This window comes from Balaenoptera acutorostrata, chromosome 1 (genome assembly GCF_949987535.1).
Source record: "Balaenoptera acutorostrata chromosome 1, mBalAcu1.1, whole genome shotgun sequence".
Classification (NCBI taxonomy): Eukaryota; Metazoa; Chordata; class Mammalia; order Artiodactyla; family Balaenopteridae; genus Balaenoptera; species Balaenoptera acutorostrata.
In genome coordinates this window covers 79,398,299-79,411,365 of record NC_080064.1, presented here as the reverse complement: position 1 = coordinate 79,411,365, position 13,067 = coordinate 79,398,299, and the positions used below count along the sequence as shown (strand labels likewise).

The window sequence follows — 13,067 nt, the reverse complement described above, 5'->3', positions numbered from 1 at the left end:
CAGGATATGGAAGCAACCTACGTGTCCATCGACAGATGAATGGATAAAGAAGATGTGGCACATATATACAATGGAATATTACTCAGCTATAAAGAGAAATGAAATTGAGTTATTTGTAGTGAGGTGGATGGACCTAGAGTCTGTCATACAGAGTGATGTAAGTCAGAAAGAGGAAAACAAATACCATATGCTAATACATATATATGGAATCTAAAAAAAAAAAATTCATATGCTGCAAGTTAAACTTCTGTCTCCTTTCAGAAGAGATATACAATCACTCTTTAGATTCCACTGGAGATCCCTTCACATCACTGGAAGTAATTAAATTTCTGCTTGCCTTCCTTGTCTTAGCTGAAATATCCCAGTGCCTTTCATTTATTCCACATAGATTCAGTTTTTCAATGCTCTAATCCTCTTTGTCATGGTCTTTTGACTCTTTTCCAAGTTTTTCATCTTCCTATTTATTTGTGTAGTCCTAAATTAAACTGTAATAGTGTGACATCCAAAGAATCCGAATCTAGTTTTCTTTTATTATAACTTACTGTATGCTTTTAATATATACTAATATGTTGCCTTATAAAAAAAAATGTTCCAAATCTGTTTGTGTAATATAACTTGCAACCTCTTCCCAGAAAGAAATTAATGTTCCTGATACAGTGCTTAATTAATTGATTCTCATGAACTTTAATGACATTAAGAAATTCTGGGAAATTAGTTACCACCCAAGCAGTTGATAAACTGTCAACCAAGAGTTTAGTAGCCTTTAACCAAATATTATTTTCTTGTGATGTTGAATCTAACATTTTTCTAACCATTTTCTTTTCCTATAAAATGTCCCTACCAAGTGCAAATCTTTGAATTAGCCTACTAGAGAGCTTCTTTTTTTTAAACAGGAAATCTATTGTAATTCTTTGATACATGCTAAGTACAAAGTTTTTTGTTTTTGTTTTTTCAAATGCAGGGATCAATAAGCTTATTCTATAGAAGGAGAGGCAGTAAATATTTAGGCCTTATAGGTCACATCTGGTCTATGTTGCATATTCTTTAAATTTTTTTAAACAACCCTTCAAAAATGTAAAAACCAATCTCAGCAAGTGGGCCATACAAAAACAGGTTGCAGACCCAAACTACACAGGCCACAGTTTGCCAATTTCTGTTGTAATGGTTCTTGGAGGTTCCATGGAGACTTGCTCATCTCAAAAGAGCAGCCTCTGGATCAAGGAACTTCATGGCATGTACGCTATTGAGATCCCTTGCTTCTCTTCCTGAGCCTGGGATGTTTTGCTGATCTACGGCAATTTGAGGCCTTGAATGTCGAAGTCTAGTGGCTATCTGAAAGGACTCCTGTTCTACTGGGCTTATGGTGATTTACTATCTAAGTTGAGAGCTTGGAGAGTAGGCTGGGCCATAAGATTGGTTACACTTGGGGTTGGAGTTAAAGCAGAACTCCTCCCCAGGATGAGATCAGAGAGGTATTTTGATATCTGAATGACATAAAGAACTCCCAAGAAGGGGAGTCAAGTGTAGAACCCGAAGTTTCCAACCCATATTTTAAATTTGAGAACTTCCATGGCCAGTGTTTTGAATTTGACATATTCAATGGCCAAATGTCTGTTATTATACTAAGAAAAACCAAAGCCCTTATAAAGTAAGTTTAGGATGAGCAACTATGCATTTTTAGGGAAAAAGGTATCTAAAAGTTGGAAGTGAGGCAAAGGGAGGGCAGAATATGCTTTTATTATTATCTTGAAGAACTGTTTAACTGGCCTACGCAAGGATAATTTAGGGAAATACTCTTTTTTTTTTTTTTTTTTGACTTGCTAATTACTACTGATTACATTCCAGACTTGCAGATTTTTGTTCGGGAGAAAAGAAAACCCAAAACATGTTTTTTATTGCGCTGAAGGATGTTACCTAGTTTTGTATCTAACCTAGCAATGTTTTTCTAACATTCCTTTTTAAAATAGTTCCTGGAATGCTCTTTAAACCAAACGCTTTGCCATCTTGCCAGCTCCTTCATTAAGGAGTTGAATAAACCTTTGACATGTTCATTCTATATTCGAGTCATGTTTAACTTTTTGAAAATTATCCCTTGACAACATTCACAGAAGTCTTATCTTGTGTTTTGCTTATAGTAGGTTTGTGTATATACTTGCACTTGTATTTGCATTTGTCTAACTGTTAAAAAACTTGTATGTAGGAATTGGTTCAGAGGTTTTCTGTATATTTGCCTGTTTCTGTAAGTGGTTTTTTTATAGTACTCTGTTTTTCTGTGGTCAGTGATTTCTTCGGGCGCCTACTAGACGTATAGCTTCTCCCTTGCTTCAAACACCTCTAAGAATGAAAGTTAAGTGGTCACAGAATTTTGTCCTGTGTGTGCTAGGAAAACCCCTCCTTAACAAATAGATTCACTTTGAAATGAAGGGAGAAGGGGAAATCTGCCTGGGTGATTTCATAAGAGTGTGTAGGAAAGAGTTAAGGGAAATTTCTCCTAGGTCTTGGTCTGATAGTGAATTAAAAGAGTAGTTCTAATAGACCAAAACAGATAGAATCTACAGTTTAAAAAGATAGTCCCTCTATCACCATCCTGGGCAAAAGAGTAGTGCCTGAAAGAATGTTAGCCAATGAAAGGTGTTTTACTTTTAAAAGTGCCTTTACCTTTTTCCAGAGGGAAATTAACAAGACTGTAGAGACTCAAAGGAATGAATTCACATATTCCAAGCAGGAGATAATAAACATATATATCTAGAATAAGAGAATATGAAAAATATTCACCTCTGTCCCACCACAAAAAAGAAGAAAAATGCACAAAAGGGAAGTTTGGAGGTAGTGGTGGTATCCAGGTCACTAATGATAAGGAACTAAAAAAATATGCAAATAGTTTTCTGGTCAGCCTTCAGTAGCTCTTTTTATATTTCTCAATCAGAACTTTTAATTCAAAGAGATTTAGTAGTAATTTAACAGTACTTTGCAAACTATGACTGAATTATATAAAATTCAAAGTTCAATTGATATTCCTGATAATGAGCACTTGGACAAGTTAAACTATTTTGTTAAATTTAATTAAAAAGACAGTTAAATGTCTTAGCCCTGATTTTATTCTAGTTTGGGAGATGATGAAAAAATTATACTTCCTTTATATCAAAATGTTAAACACAGAGACACCATATGACCCAGCAATTCCACTTCTGCACATATCTATCCAAGAGAAATGAAAACAAATGTCCACACAAAAACTTGTATGTGAATGTTCACAGGAGCATTACTCCTCATAACTCCAGAGTAGAAACCACCTGAATGTCTATCAATTGATGAATGGAAAAAGAAAATACGGTATACCCATATAATGGAATATTATTTGGCAACTCAAAGGAATGGTGTAATGATACATGCTACAACTCGGATGAATCTTAAATATATGCTAAGTAAAAGAAGCCAGTCACAAAAGACTACATATTATGTGATACCATCTACATGAAATGTCCAGAATAGGCAAATCTATAGAGACAGAGGATAGATTAGGGGCTACCTAGAGCTTGGGAGAAGAAGTGGGGGTGTGGTGGGGAGTAATAGCTAATGCGTATAGGCTTTTTTGGGGGGTGATGAGAATGTTCTAAGATAGATTACGGTAATGGTTGTACAATTCTGTAATTATTCTAAAAACCACTGAATTGGATACTTTAAAAAAATAAATTTTATAGAAGGTAGGTTATACCTCAATAAAGCTATTAAAATGTATTTTAGTTCATGCATGACTGATCTGTCCTCTGATAGGATGCCTATTTAATTGGAAGTTACTAACTTCTTGATATTTGTCTCATAGGTCAGATCATTTTGTTGTTGTTGTTGTTGAATTATGTTTTATTTGGCAGATAAAACTGAGGACACAGCATCTCAGATAGTTCTAAGAGACTGCTCCCAGATCATTATTTACACTAAAAATTTAAGTCTTTGTAGATATGTTCAACAACACTGAATTATAACTAGTGCCAATTTATTTAATGTTTGTTGTACTCCTGCAGTAATATGAAACCATGGAATGTCATATTTCCCTGATACATTTTTAATATGAACTGTGGTTATATCATTTTTAAGTGGCAATGTAAATTGTAATTAAACATAATTAATATTAAGACCTGGGACTAATATTATAATTAGATAATTAATGAATAACCTTTGGCAAATACTATCATATGATAGTTTTAACCTATGTATCATATCTATACATAAATATAATGTTCTTCATAACATTTAAATAATAATACGATAATAATTGTCTTATATAACATGCTTTATAAAATTAATTTTATCTTAAAAACCAAAGCATAACAAATTAAATACTGTCATCCACCATTTTTTTAGCTTATGTGATTTTTATGATAAATAACACATATTGAGATAAAATTATTTTTTAATTAGCTTAATAGAATAGGTAACTGGTAACTAAGGAAAAAATTTTTTCTCAATATGAAGCTGTAAAATTATTTACTTACCATATAGTCTACCTAGTTGCCAAAAGATATTTTTTCACTCACCCAAACCAAATGTGTTCTTTCAGAAGGGGCAATTAGCTTTCCTGCTTTTGTGCTGAATTTTGATAATTCAAAATTATAAATAACTGAAAACAAACAAGTAGAATAATAAAGAGATTCCTGACCTCTAGAGAAATTAAAATTCTGAGATTTCTTAAACACTTTCTTAGTTGTAGTTAATAAGCCAGCCATCAATATGGCCTTCTTTTATCATTGGGCATCTACATTCTTATCTGACAACATTTTAAAATGTTGCTTTGAGATTGTTTCAAATTTGGAGCAATAGAAAAAGGAGCAGTTTTTTAATATTCAAAACATGTTTGAGACACACTAGACAGCCTCTAGGTAGCACCAAAGGTGTGCTCCCTCTCCTATAATCCAGGATGTGGCACTCATAAGTAAAAGAGATGCTGGAAATAATTCATTTTAATTGATTTGCTCCTTAAATTCCTTAATTAGGTCAACAGTAGGTTGTTCTGCTTATTGAAGTACATTAGGGGAAAGCTGTCAAGTAAAAAAAAAGTTAGATAAAATGTTAGTGATGTGATTATGTTATTAGATACCCTTTCAGGATAAGTAAAATCATCTTCAAGTTCAGGTACAAGGGCTGACTGAAACAGTCACCGTCAACAGATTTACTTCAAAGATTTTGTTTGTAAATTTTAAATACCCACATGTCAGTTAGAGATGAGTGTGGCATTTATCTTTATTTGTTGCTTTGTAGATTCCTTGGGATATGGAATCCTGATTTCAAACACAAAGTCTGTAAGGAGAGAAACTTTTACTTCTTCCTTTCCAATCTTTATATCTTTAGTTTTTTTCATCCTTATTGCACTGGCTAGCCTCCTGCATGATCTTGAATGGGGATAAGACTTGTCCTTGGAAACCAGCTAAAGAGGTAATCAGTTAACTGTCAACTGTTAGGCAAGAGTCTAATAACCTTGAACCCACATTTTTTTTATCTAACCTAACAATGATATCTAACCAGCCATATATGCTTATAAAATGTCCCTAGTCAGGATGAATTTTAAAACTGAACTACCAGAAATCTTTTCTCTTAGATGTAAGACGAAAGCAAAACTTTAACACACACTCATAAATGATTTGTCCAAAAAGTGTTTTCTAACAGTCTATTCAGTCCTCTAGTTATCCATCACCATCTCCTTAGGATTAATTTTACTTTTGCCCTAATGGCATGTAGCTAGTCTTTCTCCATCTTGCATTTCATTCATGTAGTCATTCAACGAATATTTACTGATCCTTTGCTAACATATACTGTTCTAAATACTGGTGATACAAAAATGAACATAACAAAACAAACAAAAATCTAGTATATTTGTATGGTTGGTTTGTTTAGTTTTCTTCAAGTTACAATTCTATACTTTCCTTAAATGAATTTCACTGCTCAGTTTTGACTGTTTCCTTTCATTTTTATTTTATTTTGCCAAGCTCATTTCCAGTCTTTCCTTCAACACTGTACTTCCCTATCTACTGTGAAGCCACTCACAGAAATATAACACGTTATGTTATCCAGATCCTTAGACAAAATGCTTAAACACTCAACACAGATCCAAACCCTAGACACACCTCCAGCTGCTACCTCCTCAACTTTAACCATTTTCTGGTTACAGGGATCCACATAGCTGTGCATTAACTAGAAAGGTTTTTTGTATGCTGTACAGTATTTCCTAACTTTGCTGACTTTAAGAACATTATCCTGGACCTTGCTAGTTTCAAGGGCGATAATACAAATTAGTGTGATGGTTTTTCCTAGCCAAACTATCCTCATAGTTATTTTTAAAAATCAAGGTGTTATTAGCTAAATCATCCCCTATTGTATTTTTCCAGGAGTTGGATTTATAGGTTATATCTTTCCCATTAAAAAAAAAAAAAAGATATTTGAACCTGTTTCTAATTTTCATAAATCTCTAAGGTATTTGAGGAAGAGTAGTTAGTAATTTTTATTGATTTGACAAGTTCTTCATATATACAGGGAGAACACAGGATCCACAAGCTTTCATCTATTTAGCTTATTTAGTGACTTTTATCTAGGATTGGTTTTGATGTTCTGACTTCATATTTTATATAGTACTCCAAATTTCCAATTACATACAGAAATATTTCTGTATACATATTTCATGACCCTATTGAGAAGAATAACTTCTAATTACACTCTCAAATTTCATTTCTAGAATTTAAAATAATAGAAAGGGAAATGGATACACTCTAAGATGTTAGAAACTTTACTGTAAGATGTACCGTTACATATTTATTCCGCAACTGTTTCTTGAGCAGCTCTGTCCCAGGCACTGTACAGGTGCTGTGGATACAGAAGTGAGTGAGACAGAAATGGCCTATATGGCCTCTGCCCCCAGAGGCCATTGGGACTTTCAGCGCAGCTCCAAAAATCAAACAAAGAGAAAAGATGTTGAAAAACAAGGATGTTTCTGGAGGTTTGAGGGGAAAGGAGAGGGAAAAAACCAATATGGTTAAAATAAAAGCTGGAGAAGAGGTTGAGCTGTTGTCGGGGAAGGAGCATGCAAAGGCTGAGAGCCTCCAAATGCTGAAAGAAGCCAAGCTCCTCTAACCCTAACAGTTCTGAGCTTCCACATCACAAGCCCAGGCTCATGCTCCCCAGGGAACCGAAGCAAGGAACCTAAGCAAGGAACCGAATGTGAAAAAGCTGAGTGACTTCAGAAGCCCCACCCTTACCCCCAAATATCTACTTGTTATGAGTTAAAATCTCTTGGATAGGGAACATAGTGTTTCATAATAATAAACAACTACTGTAAAATGCAAATGCTCTAATAAATACAAACGAATTTATACTCATGTGTAATTGACCAGTCACAAGAATGAATGTTTAGTATCAGAGCCTTCCCAGCATACTAGAAGTAAGTAAGTAAAAGATGCTGAGTATTTAAAGTTTGGGGAGGTCTTCCCACCCAGAAACAAAACAACACAGGTAGAGGTGGTTTGGAAGATAACTTAATGAATTTAATAATTTTGCCAAGATGAAACTGGGACAATTGGAAGACATATTTTTATAAACATATTTCAGCTTGAGAGCCAATAAAGTATGCTTCTTTATAAAGGAAAAAAATGTATATGTATATACTGTTCTTCATGTCTTTTAGTTCCATATGGCTCTTTTGTGGTTTTCAAACATAATCTAGAATCATGCTCTACCATGTGTTCTCAACAGGGGGGCAATCTTGTCCCGGTCAAATTGGGTCTGTGGGGCAGGGTAAAAGAATCTTCAGGTTTGTAGCCAGACAACAGGCCACAGTATGTAAATGGGTATACCAGTGTATCTGTGGCATTACAATGTATCTAAAAAACACTCTGGAGGGAGGGTAGTAATGAACTAAAGATTGAAAAATGCTTCCCTAAGAGCTTCCTTATGCTCTCTTGTGCTTCCAGCCCTCGGGCAGTGTTTGGGTTTAGACAAACTAATTTTTATTTATTTATTTATTTATTTATTTATTTATTTATTTATTTATTTTTGGCTATGCTGGGTCTTTGGTTCGTGCGAGGGCTTTCTCCAGTTGCGGCAAGTGGGGGCCACTCTTCATCGCGGTGCGGGGACCGCTCTTCATCGCGGTGCGCGGGCCTTTCACTATCGCGGCCCCTCCCGTCGCGGGGCACAGGCTCCAGAAGCGCAGGCTCAGCAGCCGTGGCTCACGGGCCCAGCCGCTCCGCGGCATGTGGGATCCTCCCAGACCAGGGCTCGAACCCGTGTCTCCTGCATTAGCAGGCAGATTCTCAACCACTGCGCCACCAGGGAAGCCCCGACAAACTAATTTTTGTACTTGCTCTTCCGACCTACCCCTCTCCAGTATGGGCAGAGCTTGGGTTCTTCTGAGTTCTTAGAAGGGTTCTTTAAAGAACATATAGTTCTCCTGGATGCCTTTGACCCCGGATACTTCAGTCATCTGGAACACTTTCAGTTGTTTCTCTAAGCTTTAAAACATTTTTCTTAAAATTGTTTTTTGAATTTCGCCAATTTCCTCTTTCCTTTTCTTAACTCTATTCATTTTCTAAATATTACCATGTCTCTACCAACTGCCACTCACAGACTATAGAATCATATTTTAAAAGGACACCCATCCAACACTAGAAAAGGATCCTAAATTTACTCCCAGAACTTGTGACAGTGTGTTACACTTCTAAGTAAATAGCCCAAGTTATTTTTTTGTTTCATGCCTGATATTGGAAATGAGTTGTTATTCTCTACCTTTTAATACATTTAGGAAATTTTCAATATACCTGCCAAACTATCTACTTTAAGAAAAGCTCTGAGATTACCCACTTGCCCTTCTGTGCCAGCGCTGGAAGCAAATGGGAGTATATTAATGTTCTAGATGTTCGAGGACACACAGGAGAGGCAGAAAACAGGACAGTGCATTTGCCAAAAAATACAAATTCCATCCCATTGAAATATGGCTAGTAATGTTCTAAAAAATGTGCAGAGTGAGCAAAGGAAAAACTACATCAGGTGAGTAAATGTTTATAAGTCAAGACTACAAAAAAGGGATATGATACAAAAGTTAAAGATGCTAAAAACCAGATAAGGTCTTTATACAAAAGAGTGAATCTCTGACAACATCGACTAATCGCTATATGCACGTAAAATACACAAATGTAAAATAAAGCAGAAATTTCGATCCATGCTAGAATACAGTAACCCCTACCATTTATTAAGCACCTACTAGGTGGACAGGGGCTGTCCTTCATATGCATTGTTACATTTAATCTACACAGTGATCCAGCTAGGTAGGCTTTATTAATAACCCCATTACACACAAAGAATCTGGGGCTCAGAGAAGCTCAATAATGTGAGTTAGTTGGCACTTGCATTGTGCAATAGAGCCAGAATTTGTATCAGCTTTTCCTATCTTGAGGCCATGCCCTTTACCCCATGCCAGTCTAGAATGATTTATATTTTAAGAGAAATTAAGTGAATTCGAGGTGCATAGTGATGTCACCTCACATATTGGTTGCAATATGCTTTCATGAGTGTTCAGGGGCTAGAGATACAGCCAGCACTCCAGGGACTGAGTATAAAGTCTTTGGGAGTGTGTTGCAGCCCATGAGGCCATCATTATCAATGTGGATGAGAACAGCTGATGAGCAGGAGTGAAATGTTCATTAGGTTAAGCTCTAAATCAGTCATTTAATAGAGATCAGCGGCAAGAACAGGGATTTGGGAAACAGATGGCCCTGATTCCAAATTTGAATTCTGCTGTATACAAGTTACACGGAAAACCGTGGACAGGTGATTTAACTTCCTTGATCTCCATTTCCTCATACAGTCATTACGGTAAGTTAACAAAAATTTATGTAGGAAAAAGAAAAAGAGGCAGCTTTGGATAAAAAAGTAAATCATTAAGACTAGAGGCTTTGGATATATGTATTCGTATAACAGATTCACTTTGCTGTACACCTGAAACTAACACAACATTGTAAATCAGTTATACCCCAATAAAAATTTTTTAAAATATACTAGAGGCTTGGCTTCATTCAGGCATTAACTTAGCTGTAGAGTCTTGGGTAAGTCACAAACTCTGAGCCTCTTTCTTCTGTGAAATGTGAATGGCCATCTGCCTTAAGGGTTTGTTGTCAGATCCTGAGATAAGGTGTCAGACACCTACAGCAACTAGACCGTATTATAGTGGCGCTCCATATTAAATTATTAACACAACACTTGGCAAAATAAGTGTGCGTTTCCACTCTATTTCTTTTTAAACTTGGGCTTTATTATAAAGTCATTGGTGACTACAACTTAAAAATACTACAGACTATTAAGAATCATTACAAATTTGGTAAAAATTAGATACCTTAGAAGTTAAAAATATTGCTAACTTTGTATTTTTTTAAAAGATAAACTTCCTATAAGTGGAAAACTATTCATTCTTTTCTCTTACAGTTCCTCATACTTTTTCCTTTCACTAAAAGCATTCCCTTCTAAAAACACACTTCATTAGGTAAGTGCCTAGTCAATCTGAGAAATAAGGGGTTAGTACCATTAACAAAGGCTTTGATAATTTTATTAATAAGAAAGTTGTTAAACCTGGTTGCTATCTCTGATATGGCTGTTGGGTTAGTGGGCCTTATCTGTGGTCAATCTATTATGTGAACCATGAAAAACATCCATCCTTGCAAAGCTGCTCCCCACCTCTCCCTCAAAAGCAAACAAACACACTGACCTAAAGAGTATATAATCACTCGAAAGTAAAGCAAATCAGGGTCACATCCACCGTCTTCCCTATTGAAGCAAGTCACAAGAAATGCAAATATCACAGATAAGAGTTGTATACATCTAATCTGTTATCTATGTCCACACACCCAACACATGGTTTATGAATCTAAGCAAATTTTGTGAAGTTCGGCTTACCTTTGGGGCTTACATAAATCATCAAAAAATAGAGAGAATGTAAAAACACATAAAGCTGATTGGCTCTGACGATTCTGCAGTATTGTGCCGAGAGGGTTAAGACCACACTTGTCCTCATCTCTCATCTGGATGGCATTTTAATGACTTGTCCATGAAGAAACCTCAGGTATGCCTTAGGAAACCACTACATACCTGTCCGGAAATGTGACCGTTGGTTAAGGCTACATTTCTTACACTATCGATGGCTTGTAAGAAAAGTGTGACTAAAACAGGGCTGCCATTTCCTTTACCTATTCCTCCCCCACAAGGCTGCATGAAATAGTCATTCAAGCCTCCCTCTGCCCAACACCGGCACTCCCACACAGGTCGATCGGTTCTTACTTTTTACTTTAAGGTGGATGGGGACTTGAAAGTGTTTCCTAACTGGTTTGCTGGGAGTTTAAAATGCTTAAAAAGAATTCGAAAGTGAAGTTTGGCCCTAACCCTCTCAAATATCCGTCCTGGGATGTGGGCTAGGTGTCCGTGGCATTCAAAGCTAGGTACAGAGCGAGGTTTTGAAGGGACTGGAATCTGATGTACCCCGGCAGGCGTGGGTGGGGGAGGGAAGAACTGGCGGAGGGAGAGAAGAAAGAATTAGGGTGTACAGAGCACATCCTAAGGTTGCTGAGTTGCTAACTCCATCCCTCACCATCTCGTCGCTGAGAACCAGCTGGAAAGGGAAAGGCCGGCGAGCCTGGGTTTGGGTCGAAGGCAGCGGTCCTGCCTCGACCGCCGGCCTAAACACCTGGCTTCTGGGGCCCGCGCGATCCGGCGAAACTCTCTCTCCCCTAGGGTCCTGCTGGGGAGCAGATATCGCGCTCTCGTTCCCTTCGGAGACCTTCTAATTCCTCTCTCTCTCCAAAAGTGCTAACTTCAGGGGTTCGGGGGCGGCAAGGGAAGAGCAGACCAGAAGGGGCAGGCCCTGGGGTCTCAGGGTTTTTTAAGGTAGAACGACGATCGCTCCCAGCGTGGCCCCGTTTTCTCCTGGTCCCCCAGCCCCATCCCCCCAAGTCCGCGGAACCTGCCGCGCTGCGCTTGGCGCCAGGCTGGGGTCTCTCGCCCGACGCTGGGGCTGGCGTGGGGAAGGGTGGGGAAGGGGTTGGCGGGTCCCCGAGCCCCAGGAGCGTATGGCTCCAGGGAGCACACGCTGGGCAGGAGACTACAGTCTGCCCGCCCGAGAGCCGGGGAAAGGCAGGGACGCGAGCGAGACGGGGCGAGTCATGGCCCAAGCGCACCTAGCGGACCGAGCCGCCGGTCCTCGGCGGGCCGTCCCTCTCCATCCCATCCCTCGGCGGTCCCCGCCCTTACCTCTGGGCGAGAGAGTGCCGGCTGCGAAGGGTGCTGGGGAGCGGCGAGCCGTCCCCCGGCCGGGCTCAGCGGCGGCCAGCGACAGCGGGGTCGCTCGCGGGGCCGCTGCTCATGGCTCGTCGCGCTCCGAGCACTGCGGCTGCGGCCACGGCGGCGCCTTCCTCCTCGTCCTCTTCGCGGGCTCCGGGCCGGGATGCAGCTAACGCCCCAGCCTCGCAGCCCTCCGCCCCTCCGCCTCCTCGGCCGCGGATGGAGCCGCCTCCAGCGCCGCCCTGCAAGCAGCGGGGCCAGCGGCAGCCAGCGCCGCCCAGCGCCCGGCCCCGGGGTCGCCGCGCCCCCCCACTGGTCGGCTCCACGGTCCCAGCCCGCTGTGACGCAGGCCACGGGGCCCAGGAACTTCCTCCCACGCGGAGACCACCCCAAGCCCGGGCCGGCCGCCAAGGGGACTTCCTTCAGAACACGGAAGAAAATCTCCCGCCGCTTCCCGGCGGGGCCACTGCGGCCTCTAAGACGCCCACCTGGCGGCCAGTGCCGGGGGAATCGGCTGGGGCTAATACCTTCCCCCATCCCTAACAATGCGCGGAAAACCCGAGGCTTCCCTGCGCTCGGCGCTCGCTCCACGACCGCAGCTCCTCCCCTGGGTAAGTTAGAGGGGAGCAGCTACCCCTAAAAATACCCCTTCTGGGAACTCCTCGGAAGGACCGGGGTCAGGATAGATAATCCCTCCCCATTATCATCCTCCCCGCACAGAAGAACTGAACGGTGGGAAGGGGTGGTGGGACGCCTCGAAG

The 13,067-nt window shown here is 39.9% G+C and overlaps 1 protein-coding gene across 2 annotated transcripts in view; it reads right to left on the bottom strand.

The window, feature by feature from the left end:
• LRRC8C (leucine rich repeat containing 8 VRAC subunit C) overlaps positions 1-12,584 on the bottom strand; it is a 90,180-nt gene extending 77,596 nt beyond the window's left edge. The window contains exons 1-2 of one of the 2 annotated variants that reach the window (XM_057557869.1): positions 12,277-12,584; positions 10,930-11,121 (exon numbers count right to left, since the gene is read on the bottom strand). In XM_057557869.1, coding sequence (XP_057413852.1) covers positions 10,930-11,054 — 125 coding nt within the window. In that variant the 5' untranslated portion in view covers positions 11,055-11,121; positions 12,277-12,584. The remainder of the gene's footprint in view (positions 1-10,929; positions 11,122-12,276) is intronic. The other variant, XM_007176351.2, reaches the window with a different exon arrangement.
• Between the last annotated feature and the right edge of the window lie 483 nt (positions 12,585-13,067).